Below are 19,605 nucleotides of genomic sequence, written 5' to 3'. Positions count from 1 at the left end.
TCAGGGGTTCCCAGACTTTTCAGCCCAAGACCCCCAAAATATTGGTGCCAAAGACTCGACCCTCACTGTCCCTCAAAGGGATTTAATGTGGCTTCATTTAGCTGCTCTGCAGGAAATTAGCCTAACTACATGTGGCTGTTTCCTGTGCTGTTATGAATTAACCTGCTGCTACTGATGCTTTTGATAATGAACTGTTCACTAACCCTAAACTTAGGAGTCATCTAGCAAAAAGAAAGGCTTAAAACTCATTACATTTTCTATTTTCAAGGTTTCATTTCAAGTTTGTCAATATTTTTTTACTATAATGGGTAAAATGTACTATTTTAAGATAACTTAAAAAAAAAACCAACATTCTGGAAGACATCTCACGACCCCCCATTTGTTTCTTGCGACCCCCCCACAGGGTCCCGACCCACTCTTTGGGAACCCCTGCCCTAGAGGACCAACTCTGCTTGTCCTCTGTAGACAAACAAACAGAGAAGCAGCCATCCAGAGTGAGGCCTGAACTCTTAGAGCTCCCCCCTTGTGACCGGCTGCAGTATAGTTCTTAAGCCCCGCCTCCTCCATATTAACAGATGGGACATGGGTCAAACTTTAAAACTCAAATACAGGTCCAATAATTGTTTGTCAAACATGGTTTCTGTCCCTATAGTTAGTTGTTATCATGCTGATTTATGTCACAGTGTTAATTTTTCTGACTAGCTTAGTTTGAATTTGATTTTTGAAGTTAAAAAGAGGGGGCGTGATGTCATGATTGACAGCTCGGTTGACCAATGAGGCTCCTGCAGTGCTGTGTGCACTGGATTATCAGAGTAGAGGAGGAACAGTGAGAGGAAACACAACAACCACTAACACAAGAGTCATTGAACTTTCCATAACTGTGAGTGTCTGCTTCAAACCCACACAAGAATCTGTTTTGGTGAGGACTGGATCCACCAAAGGGAGTGACCAGGCCTTATCAGGAAGTCAAGAGAGGGAGGTCAGTGTCACGGCTCCCATCAGCAAGATCACTTCTGTGCATGCTTGGGTTTCACATCCTGCCATGGGAGGACGTGGTGCGGTGTTCATATTAACATACGTCCAGTCATCCTGCCCTGCTGCTTCTTGGTGTTTCTGCACAAGGTCTGCAGGGAAGTATATTCTGCAAACTACACACACCTCAGCATGGAGTGTCCTGCACACTTATACCAAGTCATCATTAGTCAGTCAGAGACAAACTCCTGTCTTCTTCAGTGTGGTTTCTTCAGACCATTACAGCACATTTCCAGTCACGGAAATACAAATGAGTCTTTGTCATGTGTCCTTAGGCTGCTACATAAATTTCAGTCTTCCAAACCCACTTGTGCTTTTCAGCTTTCCAAAACTATGATGCAGCATTCTCATAACTTGACCTACTAAGGGACGTTCCCATAAAGACCAGTGTGTCTCAGACTTGGCTTGTTTTCTGACCTTATGTTGCCAAATTCAGTGGCGCAACATTTAACTCCTTGTTACCCTCTTCCTGCTGGACTCATTTCTTCTCCCTGCCCCGGAGTACGAGGAAGTGTGGCCAGCTTGCTTTGAAGAATTGCGTGCACACACACACACCCACAAAGGGGCGAGTCATCCGAAAGTGAGTCATAACAAGACGATTTTACTTAAGTCCTCACAAAGTGTCCGTTGCTAGTTGCCTGTTTTGACCTGGTTTCATTGTATGTGTGGTTTCCATTCACCTCAGGCACATGTAACCCAGACGACCACAGAGTTGTGATTACAAGCTTGTGTGTCTTAACCTGATCTTTTGTATTGTTCCAAAAAAACAAACATGTGGAAGTGATTAAACTAGAGCGCTTTGTTCTAGTTTGACGGGACCAAAGTGAGTGGAGTCTTCTTCAAACTGGTGTCCACTCCATTCTTTCTCTGCTCAACTTAATTACATACAGTTGAGGTCAAAATTATTAGCCCCCTTTGTGTAATCAGATAAAACCCTTGATTTCTCCATGAAAATGACCATTAAAAACAAGTGTTTATAGTTTATGTGTTTCCAAAATAACAAAGACAAATGTTCACTATGTTTGACTTGGATCTTTTATTGATGCAATGAATTGAAACAAGAAAAGGTAAAAATGGCATGTCCAAAATTATTAGCCCCCTGGCCCTAAGTAGTCAATAGTGCGCCTGTTCTGAGCCATACCTGACAACAACCTCTTCAAATAGTTCTCTACAAGGTTGGCACATGTCTCTGGAGGGATTTTGGCCCATTTTTCCAATGCAAATTGTTCCAGCTGGTCCAAAATACATGGTTTCTGAGCATGGACATTCACTTTGAGCACCCGCCACAGATTCTTCACAGGATTTAGATCTGGGCCCTGTACGGGCCACTCCAGGAACTTGGTTTTGGTGTCTTTTAAGAACTGTTTGACCAATTTTGACGTAAGCTTTGGATCATTGTCTTGCTGGAAGACCCAGCACCGACCAAAGCCTAGACTAAGAGCAGAGTTCTTCACATTATCCCTCAAAATGTCAACATAACTTTCTTTTTTCATGATGCCATGCACCAGAACAAGGCTCCCTGTGCCTGAGGCTGCAAAACAGCCCCACAGTACGATGCTCCCTCCACCATGTTTAATTCTGAGGACCGTGTTCTAAGGGTTGAAGGACTCTCCCTTTCTTGGCCAAACATGAACAACATCCATATGCCCAAAAAGTTCCATCAGACCAAAGGATGGACTTCCAAAACTCATCTTTACCTTCTAAATGTTCACGGGTGAACCTCAGTCTGGCTCTGATGTGCCCTCTTGAATTTCAAAATTTCAAAGGGCCAGTCCCATAATACGGTTCAACATACATGCATGAACATTTTTTTGGGTAGGTATCATGCCAAGACCTACAAAAAATCCTCTTAACGTCGTGGTGAAATCCCAACAGGAAGTCGGCCATTTTGATTTTTCTGTTTTTGACCCCATTATTTTGGGTATGTATTCGTGTAAAGTCCTCCTACAATTTTGCTCCAATCAACTCCCAACCACGCACATTTTGAAGTGGACAGATTGACGATCAAAAGTCATCAGACAGAATTTCTCTAAGTCAATCGGTGTGGGCGTGGCACCTCGCTACATCTGGAGGACATTTTGAAAAACTCTAAACAGTTATATCTCTCATTTGCAATTATGGATCAGGCCCAGACCGGTCATGCATGATAAGTGCCCCAGCCTGAACGCCTTTATAGGCAAATATTCACCAATATCATATAGCGCCCCCTACTGACAGCACAAAATCACATGTCCTACAGTTTTTATCCAATCAACTTCTGCTTTGCTCACAATGTAGTTGTCACACTGCAGATGAACATTTGTCAAAGGACTCTTCCTAAGTCAATGGATGTGGGCGTGGCCACGCCTCAAACTCTGATGTCTCGCCATGAAACAGGAAATACTTATAGCTCCTTCATACAGTGTTCAATTTGTTTGAAGTTACATACACATGATCAGGGTCCATCCCTCAACACACCTATGGACTCATTATCTACTACAGCCATAGCGTCACCCACAGGAAATACACGGTACTGACATTTACATACAATACCCGATCTCTTCCAAATTTGACATGTTTCATCATGGGCCCAGCCTGAACTCATATACATACACATGTTTGTCATTTGAACAGCGCCACCTATTGGACATAATGAGTATTTACTCTCAGAACTTGTTTTTCACATGCTTGTGATCACAACTCTTTCTATAATGATCTGTGATGAACAATCCTTCAGAACATAATTAAAGACACAGCAGCACCTACTGGTGACAGGTGGTACTGCAATGTACACTATGCTGATAACTGCACAGGTAAGCTCACAGTTTCAGCCTAGGCAGCACAGCAACACTTGCAGCACATCAGGCGGTGGCTTAAATAAGCCGGTCGTGCACATCAGGGAGTCGCGCACATCAGGCGGTGCTTGAACGAGGGCCCGCACATATCCGTTTGCGGTTTTAATTATTGTTATTATTTTTATCTTTTTAGACAGGAAATAAAATAACTCAGTCTTACATGAACACACACTTATGTGCACTAAAGACATAGCATGTTGGACAAAAGACAGAAGGTAAACAAGCAAAAGACACCGTTAAGCAAACAAACCCACAAAGACTGAAATTTCTATCCATCCTCCAAATATTTTAAATCTGTTAGATTTACCTCTTAAGTTGCAGAAACAGACAGTCAAGCTTTGTAAGGGCCCCAGGTAAACTTGTGTTTGTCCAGTTTGTCCAGCAAACCTGTCTCTCTTCCATAAGCAGCAAGCTGAACCATGGTTGTTGTCCATTCTCCATTAGAAGCTGTGTGTTTCTTTCTCTGGTCTCATTTGACTGTTGTTAATGTCAGGATGATCCATCTCTTTTCTAAGAGGAGACAGTCAGAGTCTTTGAGTTCAGAGGTAGAGTCTAGAATAGTCAGTTTAGCACAAACTTTAAATTTCTTCTTTAGCACTTAACCCATCCATTTTGGCACCTGTCCCAAAAGACGTGGAAAGATTGCAGATGAGGATACGACTCCCTCTTGCGTTCAGCTGTACCAACTACATACACATATGCTTCCTTTTAAAACTGTAGTGCTGAGAAAAAACGTTTGATGTGCGTGAAAGTGTAAACCCAACCCAGACGTACTTTGGCACAGGTCTGCACAAAGAATGACATTTTTACAAAGATAAAATAATTGCACATGTGTACAAGGTGCCCTCTTTTGCAGGAAGATAATCAGATGTCTGTCGTGCGTAAAAGAGATAACTATATCCAAACACACGTTCTTATCAGCTGGTAACCTTACAGGTGTGCGCATGACGTCATGCATTTTGTCAAACACACCATACCCTCACTGATTTGACGGACTGCTCTAAGAAGAACCAGATTTGTGTCGTGCGTAAAAGCAAAACAAAAAAAACCTATCCAAATGAATTTGGGCACCTGCCTTAGAAAATATGTTTATTAAGAGATGGAAGCACAACAGGCAAGTGGTGAAGACCTTTTGCTAAACTCCACTTCATACACCCACGCAAAAAGGGTATGTGCTGTATATAATAAAAATGATTTTGTCATGCGTAAAAGTGCAACATTTATAGTGATGCACTTTGGCACCTCGCTTTAAAGAAACGTTTTCATTTAGCTGAACATCCTGAAGATGAAAGATGATGCTCTCTCACGCCTTCAGAACTTCCCCTTTTCTATTTCTCTTCAACTGAACAACAATTTATCGCAAATTGTCTTCTCTGAAACCAAACCTAGATTTTCTTTTTTCTTTTTTTTTTGCACTGCTCTCTGAAGACAACCTGCGTTTCCATCAAATCCAGTTGAAATATAAATCCTCCCAGCAGCTCAGGTCACCAGCATGCGGGCTGTAACACCTGCTGCTGGAGGACGCACCACTTCACACAGCACTTTCTATGTTAATGACCCGTCCGAGCATGTCCCACCCCCACTTGACTTCCCAGCGCTTCTAAAACAACCCGAGGCAGTATCGGCAGAGATCTCGGTCACTACTGGCTCATATATTTTTTTATTAGTGAGCTTCTCTTTATTGTGTTTCGGACTATGATCTGGAGATTGATGGTGATCTTGGGTGGGCTGTGCGTCCTTCTTCACGGGGCTGAAGGCAGCAGGAGCCGCGGGGGGAGGACGGTGACTTTCCATCGGACTCAGCAAGATGTGAGTCAGGGTGGAGAGCGCGCGCGACCAAGAAGGGACACCAGCAGCAGCAGTAGCAGCAGCAGCTCCTCAGGTACCCCGAGACCTTCACGTGGACCCCCCTTCACGTCCTGCAAGACCCCCCTGACCCCCGCAGAGCACAAAGTCCTGGATGACAACACGCACGAGGTGAGGTGTGTTCCAATGAAAGAAAGGGCAATGTCCATCAGAGAGGTTTCTAAACTTAAAATCCTACAGGTGTAAGTTTTATTAAGCAAACCAAGAATATTTGTAGTCATACATGTATTCCTGGCTGATGAGGTGGTCTTGTCCTTGTGTCTCTCATATATCTTTAATTTAAGGTGAATAAAGAGAACTTAAACTGTAATTTTAGGCAAAATCATTCCCAAACATTTCTGCACATCTGGAGGTTACCTTCCTTTTTTCATTTAATGTCATTATTTAAGTCCCTAACTGGGCAAATTAACAATTATGTATCTATAAGTTAGGTTAAGACTGTTTTTTTATACACTCCAGAGGTGAAATTGTCAGTTGTGTGAGTATCTCTCTCTCCATCTCTCTCTGTAGACAGGGTTTAACGGTGATGACGGCTCATACGTCATCCTCACGTGGGTGGGCGATGGTACAGGAGTGAGTATCTTTACATTAAGACATGGAAACAAAACTTTCAACAAGCTTCCTCACAGCTCAGACGAACAGATTAACATTCTTGTCTCTTTACGTCGACCTCATTCCTTAATTTTTAAGGTCGTCTTGGTGCTCTCAACATTCAGCGCTCCAATAGACTCGTTCCTGGAGGGAGGCTCCTCACGACTTTATCGCAGGTGAGTTTCAATATCAGATATTTACCTGGAAACACAACCAGGACATCCAGCGTTTGTCACCACTGGCGGGGAGGAGACCGGATTTATTTTGGGGGCTAGTGCCACCCCTGTTGGCCCCCTCTGGGACACGCCCCTGAAGATGCACATTACATTTCTGGAAGTTTATCTGAGATATCCTGTTAAACTTTCACTGTTTCTGTCTCATCAGTACGGATTATGCAAAATCCTTCCATGACATATCCGACCGGATTAACAACACCTTCATCAGGGAGGAGTTTGGGGTTAGCGTTGGACCTGGGACATCTGTAAGTTCTCAGTATGACTGGACGCTTGCTGTTTGTGTAGAATTTGTGGTTTAGTGATTATGTTGACATGAGATGTTGTTACTTCAGAAAGTGTGAAGACGTCTCACTCTTCACTCTGCTGTCAGACTCTTTTTGCCCTGTCCTCACAGCGCTGTGGCCGACATGTCACAGGAAATGGACAAACTGACACAGCACAACACAGAAACAGCTTTTTTTAAAAATGTTTACCACCGCAAATATGTGTGACTGACTGATAAAAGACAGAAAACACTTCATACACAAGTCACTTTGTCCACAGGGGGCGCCAGAGCTTCAAACATGAACGTAAACTCGTGTTGTAATCTTCCTCTAATTTGTCTTTGATTGACAGGTGATACTGACCGCAGACATCCCTGTTTTAGACCATCAAGGCGGGATCATCTTCACCTCCACTGACGCAGGTGCAACCTTCAAGTTCATCCAGCTTCCCTTCCACCCGGTTCAGCCAATCACATACCACTACCAGAACCCGGACTACCTCGTGGCCCTCAGCATCGATGTGCGTCTTTAAATCCTTCCTTTCACATATTATCCTCATTTTGAACATGTCTGGTCTCCTTACCTGGGTGTGATTGAACCTGTACTCACACACATTTCAGGCACACACCTTAAAGTAAAGGTAAACACTTGTTCTGTTCCCTCCTGATTTGCAGGGCGGTCTGTGGCTCTCTCTGGACTTTGGCGCCAAGTGGACAAAAGTTCACGATGGAGTGCATTCCTTCTCATGGTGAGGATCAACAGGAAGCTGAACCACACGCCAGTGAAGCTAACAAATAATGCCTTATGTGCTGTGCTGATTGGTCTGAATGAGTTCATGTGATACGACACGCAGGATGTTGTGGAGAAGAAAGGCAGTCTGTGGAAAAATTGTGACATTTCCTGTGTTTTTAACATTCTCCTACCTTCCTCTCTCCATCAGGGGAGCCGGCAACAATCTGTTCCTTAGCTTCAGCCGCACAGAAGCAGGTAGGAATCTGAAAGACATGCACATAAATCATGGAAGTAGTCGCCGTAACGTCACTGATGTGTTTCTGAAGCACAGCTTTGAAGCTTATCATCTGTGGTCGCCATATTGAAATTGTGACTCAAGTCAACTTTCTTTTGTACTAGGCTGTAAACATGCTTATTTATGTTGTTTATCGGCTTTTTGAATGGGCATGCATGTGGTTTCCAGCCTCAAGTGGACACTGGAGGAACTGCAGTTTTTAACACTTCCGAATTGGCTTCATATTTTAAGAATGGAGATAGCATCCATGGGTTCAATCTTCTGTAATGAGATAAACATGTGTTTGGTTTTCCAGGGGTTCAACATCAATCAGAGACAAACCAGAGTTTATTTAAATGAGTTCAAATCAGTCTGTCGCTTTAAAAAAGCTTCACTGTTTGAGAGTTCAGATGAAAATAACATGGTATCATCTGCATAAAGACGACTCTTACAATGTTTTAATCTTCTCTGATGTAACTGTATATCTCATATTCAAGTCAATAAGTCTTCTTCTTCTTCTTCTTCTTCTTCTTCTTCTTCTTCTTCCAACAGTTGATGCAGAGGAGCGTGGGGATTTGGTCCTAAAGAGGACGACAGATCTGGGTAAAACCTTCACCATCATCCATGAGGACATCTTCAGCTTCGGCTACATCGGAGCGTTCCTCTTCTTCTCTGTGATGGAAGATCCGGTAAGATGCGTGAACGAATGACTCCTCTTTCACAGAATATCTAATTTGAAGATAACTCACTTCATCCTGCTCACTGGAAGTGTTTGAACAGTGATGCTTCGTCTTCCCTCAGAGATCCCCTCGGGTCATGTACTTCTCATCAGACCAGGGAGACACCTTCAGCCGGGCCCTGCTGCCCTCTGCCTCCACTGAGCAGGTGACTCATTCACACCCTGACTTCAACATGAAGCAGTTAGATGAAAGAAACACACAGTAGAGTTAACTGTTGTATAGGTTTCTAAATACTCAGAAACAGAGCGGTACATTTTCTTGGTGCTGTGAGAAAGTGAATTTAAACCTCCTGTAGGGAGTATTTTTTGTTGGTGCAAAACAGACTGGAATCACTATGAATGTCTCCTCATAGGCTGCAAAAGCAAGTAAGACCATCCATATGAATATGTGTGTATTTAAACAGTTATTTCTAATGCATGAAGACGCTGGTGCAGGGTAGGTGTCAGACAGGGATTGACAGGAAGCTGCAGAAACAGCCTGCAGACTGACGCTCTGAATGAGTGACATGTTTGAGGTCAGGATGAGGTTTTTCTTTAGAAACACCATGCATGCACAGGAAAACATCAGCAGAGAGATACAAGTTAGCATTCTGACCTCAGGGGACACCAAAATTGGCACAAACTGCAAGTTTCTCACAGGAGCTTTGAACATAAAACCTTCAGTATACACGAGTAAGAAAAACACGTTTCCCAAAGTAGACAGCTGTTTTTATGTAGAAGATAAATTGTGCACAATACAGACAGAATTGGGGAAATGTTATCAGTATGAAGAGTCAATTAAATGATTGAACGTTGTCACCTGTGCCTGATCAACACCAGAATTACTGGTTAAACAAATTCTTAATCTTTTCATTAATGTAGGCCAGACATGTTGGTCATATGTTGTGCCTAAGCTGTAGAGCAGCAACTCTCCACTTACCAGGGCTTAAACTCCAGCTACTGCCATAACACTGTAAAGCTCTACTACCTGGATGTAAACAAGCACAGGGGACAGATGTCACATGTTAGCACGGTGTGGTTTGTCAGCATGTTGATCTAGTAAATGGAGATAAAGTTGTATGTAGGCTGTGTCTGGTTAAACTGACACATAACCACTCCACCAGAGCAATGAGGAACCAGCACAGGCATGTGGACGTTAACCTGCAAGGAGGACTGAAGGCTGGTGGTGCTAGATCTGCTAGTGGTAGACACACACTCTGTGATCCTGGGTCTAGCCGTGTTAGATAAACTGAGCTCAGTTTGTCTGTTTTCTGAGAGTTTTCTGACCTTTAGACAAAATTGAAATGTGTGTTGAGATGACTGTGAGATGAGTTGCTTCTGAACATCTCTAACAGGCACTGTAAAAAAGTTGATAACACCTCCATTAAATCATAATTTCAGACCGAGCTTTGCATAATATTTTGTCATAATTGAATTCTCAAGCTTCATCTTTTGTAGATTTGAGTCTTCAATTATTCAAAGCTGGAAATGTGAGGATGTTATTCCAACAATCATCCTTTCACACTCCTCTTTCTCACTTCGAGTGAAACTTGTAGAAAGTAAATAAACACAGTCGCACAGGCACAGAAATATTTCATCGTTGAATGTTAAAGGAAAAGTGAAAACATCAATGGCAACTTTTCCTTTTGTCCCAACACCCACTTAACACACATCTCCTGTTGAAACAGCACACACACACATTTACACTCACACACCCTCTGGATCTTGTTGACAGCACAAACACACACTCTCTCTCACGGCGATTAGACGAGGATTAAATTAGTCATCACAAAGTTTTTGATTTCATTTGCAGTCTCAGATTTTTTCACCCACATGCCCCCCCTCTCCTCCCTCTCCTCCCTCTCCCTCTCCCTATCTCTGTGTGTGTCTTTGTAGTTTTACTCCATCCTGGACGGAGATGAGGAAATGCTCTTCATGCATGTGGACAACCCCGGAGGTAACACACACACACACACACACACACACACACACACACACACACACACACACGGTACCGTTAAAAACATGCTCGCAGAGTTAACGGCTCTCAGCGTCTTTTGTTGTAATGGAAAGCTGGACGCTGAAGGCGCGACTGGTTTCACAAGTTCTCTGTGTTGCTGACAAATCATTCCATCATCGTGAGTGTGTGTTTGTGCATGCAGCTCTTTTCTTCTCTCTCTCTCTCTCTTTCTCTCTCTCTCTCTCTCTCTCTCCTCCCCCCATCAGAGTGGTTTCTTTCTCTCTCCTTCTCATGCACTTCTTGTTCTCTTTATGATGATATTTCTCTCCCTGCTCGGGGAGCTGATGGGACTTTTGTGCTCCTTAGATAACCGGAGGAGATATGGGGTAACGGGGCTTTATCTTTCTTTGGCTGGAGGGGAAGGAGATTTAGTTTACACTGCAAAAGCTGACAAACGTATCTTTGGATCAGGGTGTAACGAGAGCACACACACACACACACACACTCACACACACACACACACACACACACACACACAGTGGAGGTGTAACCCTGTCCATCATCTAGCCCCGCTGAGCTTGCCCTTCATGGCTCCAGCTGACACGTGTGTGTGTGTGTGAGCTTCACAGTTTAGATATGATTGATGTGGACTCGCTGTTGTCATGCTGATGTTAAAAGATGTGAGTCAGCGTGGTGACACCTGTTCCCAGGTGCTGTCTCCCTCTGCAGGTGATGCATGTCCGTGTTAACATCAGTTTATCCTCCCTGGAGCTTCCCACATCCATCATTAATCCCTGATGTTATTTGGTTTGGACCAATCAGAATCAAGTATTTCACACAGCTGGTAACATTGAACTCTGTCTCTCCTCAGACACTTTCTTCGGGACCATGTACACGTCAGACGACCGCGGCATCTTGTTCTCCAAGTCCCTGGAGCGCCACCTGTTTGACGGGCATAGAAAGAGCGACTTCACCAACATCACCTCTCTGAGAGGAGTCTACCTCACCAACAAACTAGATGAAGGTGAGTTATTTTAACTTTTATGTGTTGCAATGAAATGATAAATTCCTCCTTTAAGCTTTTAGGAAATCAGTCACATTTGAAACAACTAACTTCCTGTGAGGAGTTTAAACTGGTTATAAATCAGACTTACATTAACACTTAAGACTTGTTGTGACCTAAACAAGCAAACAACATCATCAACAACAAGAGAGACTGTTCCTATAGTATATATATCTATATGTGTGCTTATATATACATATATATATGTGTGTGTGTTTATATATGTGTGTGCAAATGTCTGTGTGTGTATATCTATAAATATATGAGTTTATAGATATATACATATGTGTGTATATATATATGTGTGTGTGTTTATATATGTGTAAATATATGTGTGTATATCTATAAATATGTGTGTGCTTATATATATATATATATATATATATATTTATATATATATATATATATATATATATATATATATATATTTATATATGTATGTGTTTATATAAATGTGTGTGTATATATCTATATCTATATGTCTGTAAATACATGTGTTTATATATCTATAAATATATGTGTGTGTATATATCTATATCTATATGTGTGTAAATACATGTGTTTTTATATATATATATATGTGTGTGTGTAAATATATGTTTGTATATATCTATAACTATCTCTGTGTTTATATACATATATCTATATGTGTGTAAATACATGTGTGTTTATATATATATATAAAAATATATATATATATATATATATATATATATATATAAATATGTGTGTATATATCTATAACTATCTCTATGTTTATAGGTATATTTCTATATATGTGTATAAATGTATATATATATATATCATATGTGTAAACACACACATATGTTTATATAAATATGTGTGAATATATTAATATATATATATTTACAAATATTTGTGTGTGTATATATATACTGCATATCTACAGTATATAGAGATATATAAAAATATATGTATATTTCACTGTATATATATATATATCTATATATATATGTTATCGATCAGTGATATATTGTCTGTTAAAGGAAGCAGGATGAAATGTTTTATCAAGAAACTCTACTTACACAGGTACAAGGCAGAAACAGCAATGACTGCTTTGTCCACAGGGGGGCGCTTAAATCCCACAGACCTGTAGTTCCTCACAGGACTTATTTCTCCTGATTCTGCTCCTCTCAGATGAACCTCTTACTCTCCATGAATATTAAACTGTAATGATGTGTTCTGTTACAGATGGTCGTATCAGATCTGTCATATCCTTTAACAGAGGAGGAGCGTGGAGACAACTTCAGAAACCGGACAATGTGGAGTGTGGAAAGCAAGTCAAGAATGTATGTTTATATTAATAATTATGTGCACAGTGCGGTTTATTCTACAGGTGAGTTAGTTTGAATGAACATGTTTCTGTTTCCTCAGTGCAACCTTCACATTCATGGGGAACACAGTCGAAACAACCGCATCGTCCCCATGATGGCTTTGTCTGAACCCACGGCGGTTGGTTTAGTGATCGCACACGGTAACTCATCAACACTTCACAAAGTCTTCAGTCTTTGTTCAGTTTTTAACTTCTTTAATCTTTAGTCTGATGTTAAGATGACTAAAGGATGTTGTTTTTGCTCCACAGGTACTGTCGGTGACTCTCTGTCCTCGTCCCAACACCCAGATGTGTTTGTCTCCTCAGATGGAGGTTACACCTGGAGGGGGACGCTGAGGGGGCCGCACCACTACAGCATCCTGGACTCTGGGGGTCTCATTGTGGCTGTGGAGGCCCAGCGTGAAGGACAAGTCAAGACTATAAAGTACTGGAGTACATGTTCACACACAAACAAAGGATGTTTACATCTCTCTGCTCCAAATAACAACCTGTCTTTGAACATTTCTCGTCCCCAGGTTCTCCACGGATGAAGGCCGGTGCTGGAAGTCGTATAACTTCACAGAGCAGTCGTTCTTCTTCGCAGGCCTGGCGTCCGAGCCGGGGACGAAGGCCATGAATGTCAGCGTGTGGGGGTTCAGACCCGAGGACGACAACCAGCCCATGTGGGTCGCTGTAACCATCGACTTCCAGAGCCTCATCACAAGACAGTGTGAGTCGAGACGCTCTGATGTTCCTCTGCACGCTGAACGGCCTCTAGAGGGCGTATCACCACCTTGTCTTCTGTGAGGTGGATCAGTTTCCTGTTGCAGACTCTTACACAGACATGATCTCAGTGTCTAAGAACCCATGATTCATCTCAGGAAATATGTTCCTCATTTTATAAAAGCAGTTTAAATATGAGACAAGGGGACAAAGCAATGTCAGATGTGTCAGATTTAATCAGTTTACCCTTAAGGTACAGGCACTGATGTTATTTTCTGCCCCTGCTAAGAATGGTAACGAAAAAAGCACTATTGTTCTGACTTTACCTGGGAATGAAAATGCTCAGTCTGACATAAATTTAACTCCAGAAGTGGGATCATAAGATAACTGTTTACCTGGAAATTCTTCCAACTGTCCAATCTGAAGGATTTTGCAAAACCACCTAATCACAACACAACATCCTCTGCTTGTGGAAACAAAAGTGGAGACTGTTGCAGATTTTAATAGCAATAGCAATTTTATTTATAAAGCACATTTAATTACACGTAAGCTCAATGTGCTTTACATGGAGAATTAAAAACATAAAAACACCAGACTTTGATTTGACTCTGGGTATTGTTATAAGCCTTCCACCTGCTGACCTAAGGATCAGGGTTCGGTTATACACTGTGAGCAAGTCAGAAATGTAATGGGGAACTGAACCGTTGAATGTTTTTGGACTAGTAGTATGATTTTGCCAATGAAGTGTTTTGAGAACCGATGTGATATGATCAAATTTTCTTGTATGTGTCAAGAAACAATAATGAACAAAGAAAAACAATTTAAGAGGAACAACTTAAAAGAACAGCTGAGTAAAAGAGAAACTACTAAAACAATTAAAACAATAAAACAATTAAAAATCTGTAAAACAAATAGAAACAAGGAAAAGAAAGCCATTAATAAAAATAAATTAAAAATAAATGTAGAATCATGGAAAATATTACAAGAATGCCTTTCAATAAAAATATGTTTTCAGGCGTGATTTAAAAGAAGATACTGACGCAGCTCGCCTTTGAGGAGCGCAAACATCAAACACTCCCTCACCTTTAGTTGTTAAGTTCATTACGGGAACTTTAAGGAGGTTCCTGCCTGAGGATCTGAGGCTGCACCCGGGCTGTTAGGGTGACAGCAATTCACATATATATTCTGGGGCCATGAAGTGCTTTAAAAGAGAAAAACCTTAAAGGTGACATATCATGCAAAATTGACTTTTTAATGGTTCTCTACCTGAAATATGTGTTCTGATTTCTCCACCTTTCTGTAAATGTGTGTGAAACGAGCCGTTTCAGACTTCGGTGTTTTTGTTACGTAACAACAATATCCGGTCTGTCACGGAGTCAGAGCCCATAGACTGTATAAAATAATACTGAATCCCCCCTCCGTTTTTCATTACCTGCACACATGTGGTAACAAGGAGCTTAGGAGGGAGGCATGCTAGTTGTAGGCTGTCTTAATAAACACAAAGGTCGGTTTTACTCCCCACGTCTGCAGATTTGAAGATCTAGTGGATGATTTTTATTTACCATGGATAAGTGCTAGCTCTAATTAGCATAGCTACATAGCTACATGTCATAGCTGTAGCTGTGTACCAAGACACACGTCGACATACTGACAAATAAAACAACAAGAAACACAGAATCTGAGACCAATCCTTCAGACAGGTCCCGCTGCCTTTCTGGCAGAGGTCCGTTTTACTCCCCACGTCTGCAGATTTGAAGATCTAGTGGATGATTTTTATTTGTCATGGATAAGTGCTAGCGCTAATTAGCATAGCCACATAGCTACATGTTAATAGCTGTAGCTGTAGCTGTGTACCAAGACACATGTCGACATACTGATAAATAAAACAACAAGAAACACTAAATCTGTGACCAATCCTTCAGAAAGGTCCTGCTACAGGCGCCTCTCCGTCAGGATCAGATTCTGGATCAGATTCAGAGGGTTGAAGTAACGTGATCTCTGAGCAGCCGTGTGTATTCAGCCAACATGTAAACATGAGATCAACGTGCTGGAGAGCCGAGGCACATCCACTTCCTGAGGGGGCGTGGTCAGAGAGAAAACAGAGTGTTCTGAGGAGGGCTGAAGAAGAGGGCTTTTCAGGCAGACCAAAATCTGATTTCAAAGTGTTTTTTTGAGCACAAACTTTAAAGACATGTTTTGGGGGCGTCTTAGACCAATATATATTGATGAAAAAAGCGTGATATGTCACCTTTAAGATCTCTTCAAAAAGCAATGTGCAGCCAGTGTAAGGTCATTAAAACAGGAGTAATGCTCTCTCTTTTTAGTTTTTGCTGAAAGTCTTGCTGCTGAATTTTGTACCAAATGGAGTTGATGATGGATTTTTTAATTTAAACCTGTTAAAAGACCGTTACAGTAATCTAATCTAGAAGAAATGAAAGCATGGATTATAGCCTGTGTGACAATAAAAGTTATTTCAAGTTTAAAAGCAGCATTAATCTTTCTGCAGATAAAACTCATGAACATGCATTAAACTTGGGTCCAAGCATGTTTTGTGTGGACAGTAGCTGCACAACATAATTTGGGAAATCTACAATATATACGCCTGTATGCCATCTAGAGGTTGCTCTGTCTGTCTGTACTCTGATCAGTCATAATCTGCTTCACAGGTAATGAGCAGGACTATGAAGAGTGGTTGGCTCACTCCTCAGATGACGGAGACCCGAAGAGAAAGGGATGTGTGCTGGGAGTGAGAGAGACGTACAGGAGGCTGAAGAAACAATCTGTGTGCAGAAACGGGAAAGGCTTCGTGGTGAGCAAGAAGCAAAGCCCCTGCCTGTGCACCAGAGAGGATTACTTATGGTATGTTACCTGATATACTCTGGTATGTTGTTCATTTAATATGTTAGAATCATAACTGACCTGTCCTTTTCCACAGTGACTACGGTTACTATCGACATGAGAACACCTCAGAGTGTTTGAGGCAGTCCATCAATACATCCTTGGAGCTGTGTCTGAACAGAGAGGAGGACGAGCTTCTGACAGCAGGGTAACAAAGTCTGCACACTTATTCAATCAAAGAAACAAACTCTCTGTGGAGACTCACACACACTTACCTGTGTGCAGGTATCGTAAGGTCCCGAGTGACAGGTGTGAGGGGGGCTTCTCTCCTCTGCTCGCCGTGCAGACGGTCATCAGACCCTGTGGGGTGAAACCCAGCCCCAGTCCGCCTGCCAGGTCTTCATCTCCAGTCACTCACTTTGACACTCCGGTTGGTGGATTGTCTCTCCTCAGATGTGTTTCTTCTGTGTTCTTAAATGTTCATGTTTTCAGGAGTGTCTGATTTGTCTCCTAGAGAGAGCGGCTGGTGTTGATCCTGGTGTGTGCAGGAGCAGGAGTCATCGTCCTGGTTGCTGTCGTCTCTGCTGTCATTGCTGTCAGGAGGGTGATGTACAGAAACAGGTTAACTGATCTAAACTCTCATGGGTCTATCACAACGCCTTCATTCGATGGAAGTTTCTTATGAACATTAAAACAATGAATGACACATAAATATTAAGCAACATACTATCTAACATACAGTGTTTGCTTAAAATGTACTCCCTAAAGCACTGGTAAAACTAAACAAACATAAACAAAAGTGAAGTTAATTCAATTTAAATCAAATAACAAATTAAAATTGAATTTTGATTTATTTAAATTTCAATCAATTTTAATCAAATTTCCTTCTAAGTTTAAATCAAACTACAAATTAAATTTAAATTTCGATTACTACAAATTTCAGTCATTTTAAATCAAATTTAAATCTAAATTGAAATTAAATTATAAATGTGGGGCTTTAATTCAAATTAAATTTGAATTAAAAATTTAAATTAAATTAAATCCAATAAGAAATATGGGGCTTCAATTGAAATGAAACTCAAGTAATTCAGAGTCTTTTTTTCTGGATTAAAAACAGTTTTTAAGTCATTTTTTAATACTATAAAATTAGGAGTACCTTCTACATTGTCTCTATTGATTCTTCTATCTACATTTGTGAATAAAGAATTTTCCTATAAATATATATATATTTTATTATTAGTATTTTATTGATTTTTACACAAGACTTGTCACATTTGGATGAAAAACAAATACCCCATTTTTTTTACATGAAACACAATATATAAATGAAATAATGATAATATAAATTAACAGATAGATAAAATAAACGCATTTAAATAATAATAATTGAAACCAAACCCACAGTTAAAAAACCCCAAAAAACATGCCCCATGATCTACTCCAATTTAATAGCAGCAGTACAATTCTATACAGTATGTGTGCCTTAGTTTAAGCTCTATCCACATTACCAATGTATTTCAAATAAATACAATTATTATTTCTTAAACATTAATTCAACATCCTTGGTTTGCATAAACACACCTAACTTAACCATATGATACTCAAAAACCCTGGACATGATGATTTGTCAGATACCCTCATCTAATGACTTCATGCCAACAGTACGTCAGCATAAAAGCACCTGAGCTGCTTACCCTCTGTGTGACACCAGAACTAGCCCTCAGGTGACCATGGTTAATACCTGTTCATTATGGCTTCATGTCTCCATCTGCAGGGCTCCTGTGTATCGCTTTTCCAACCTTCAGATCCAGGACGATGAAAACAGCATCACAGGAGATCTTCAGAGCGCCACCAGCAGCAACGGCACCGTCTGCCAACAGGACTCAGATGATGTGAGAGTTTTTGACACCTCAGCACATCCAAAATATTGATTTCCTCCAGTGCATTCATTTATTTTATCTTTGTCTGCACAGGATCTTCTTGAATGACAAATAACAACATTTAATGGATGAGAAGAAGAAGAATATCCTTAATGGACACCAGCAGTAAAGAGAAGACTTGTTGGACTTACCCCTGATATTTTCTTGGGAGCTGCCGTCTTGAGGATTTGAATGTCTTGCGACAGATTGTCTTAATTTATTGAGCTAACTTTATGTCACTGCTTTAATTTGCTCTGTGATTTGTACAGTATTTTTTATTTTGATTTTAGTCTGTGTTGTAAGACTTTTTATCTTATGTTCAATGTTAGAACTGGACAAAACTGAAAACATGCATCTCTTTTTAAAAAAACTGCTAAAATATGTAATGATTGTAAATCATCAGTTTAAGTTAAAACAAGTTTTTATATGTGGTTTAAATGCACCATAAACTTTCGGCAGCATCTCTCCAGGAGACCACAGGTGGCGCTGCAGCCTGTCGCCTCTGTTAACGTGAGCAGAGAAGAAGAAAAACCAGGAAGTTGGAGAAGCGGAAACAAAGATGGAATATTTACAGATGTCTCACTCCTGAAAGAAAACCTCTCACCACTCTACTTACTTTCCATCTTTTGCTTGTTTATACTTTTGATGACACGTTTTTTTTTTGTTTTTTTTTTACATAAACGTGAATTTTAGATAATAGATTTCATACAGACAACAAAACTGCTACAATATTTATCAAATAAAATCACCCAAACAACACATTTTAATTCATGACTTGTGTTTATTTCCATCAATGTAAGGGATTAGATTGTTAATCAAGATTTAAGAAAGCTTTATTGCCAAGTGAGCTCACACACAAAAGGAATTTGACGTGGTGAATGGAACACTGGTACTTAACAACAAGACAGTAAGAACAATAAATATAGAAACCTAAAAACTAACCTTAAAAATTCTAAATAAAATAGAAATACTATCTGTACAAAGAAAGGTAAAGAAGTACTTTCAAGATGTACACAAATAAATTAGCCTAAACCAGAGTAGATGAATATAATTATAAAATATGTTATGGAATAAATTACAATATTGCACATGGTTGTTGAGATATTGCACTGGAAATCAAGGATGGCACATGGTTATGCAGGGGCGTCACCAGGAATTCTGGGCCCCCTGGAAAGATCTTGAATCTTTGTTTATTTATTCAGACAATTTTAGTTATCTTATTG

The 19,605-nt window shown here is 40.6% G+C and overlaps 1 protein-coding gene across 1 annotated transcript; it reads left to right on the top strand.

Moving 5' to 3' along the window:
* Window positions 1-5,230: 5,230 nt before the first annotated feature.
* Window positions 5,231-19,050, top strand: si:dkey-159a18.1 (sortilin). The gene is made up of 21 exons (XM_034673728.1): window positions 5,231-5,843; window positions 6,243-6,305; window positions 6,423-6,499; window positions 6,708-6,804; window positions 7,175-7,342; window positions 7,497-7,570; window positions 7,763-7,809; window positions 8,381-8,517; window positions 8,630-8,713; window positions 10,443-10,503; window positions 11,378-11,530; window positions 12,782-12,879; window positions 12,965-13,064; window positions 13,173-13,347; window positions 13,439-13,632; window positions 16,292-16,484; window positions 16,561-16,671; window positions 16,749-16,893; window positions 16,978-17,084; window positions 18,238-18,355; window positions 18,437-19,050. Exons 1-21 carry the CDS (start codon window positions 5,562-5,564, stop codon window positions 18,449-18,451), a joined length of 2,499 nt encoding a protein of 832 aa, XP_034529619.1. The 5' UTR covers window positions 5,231-5,561; the 3' UTR covers window positions 18,452-19,050.
* The last annotated feature ends 555 nt before the right edge of the window (window positions 19,051-19,605 follow it).

This window comes from Notolabrus celidotus, chromosome 21 (genome assembly GCF_009762535.1).
Source record: "Notolabrus celidotus isolate fNotCel1 chromosome 21, fNotCel1.pri, whole genome shotgun sequence".
Lineage (NCBI taxonomy): Eukaryota > Metazoa > Chordata > Actinopteri > Labriformes > Labridae > Notolabrus > Notolabrus celidotus.
This window is presented reverse-complemented; position numbering and strand designations above follow the sequence as displayed.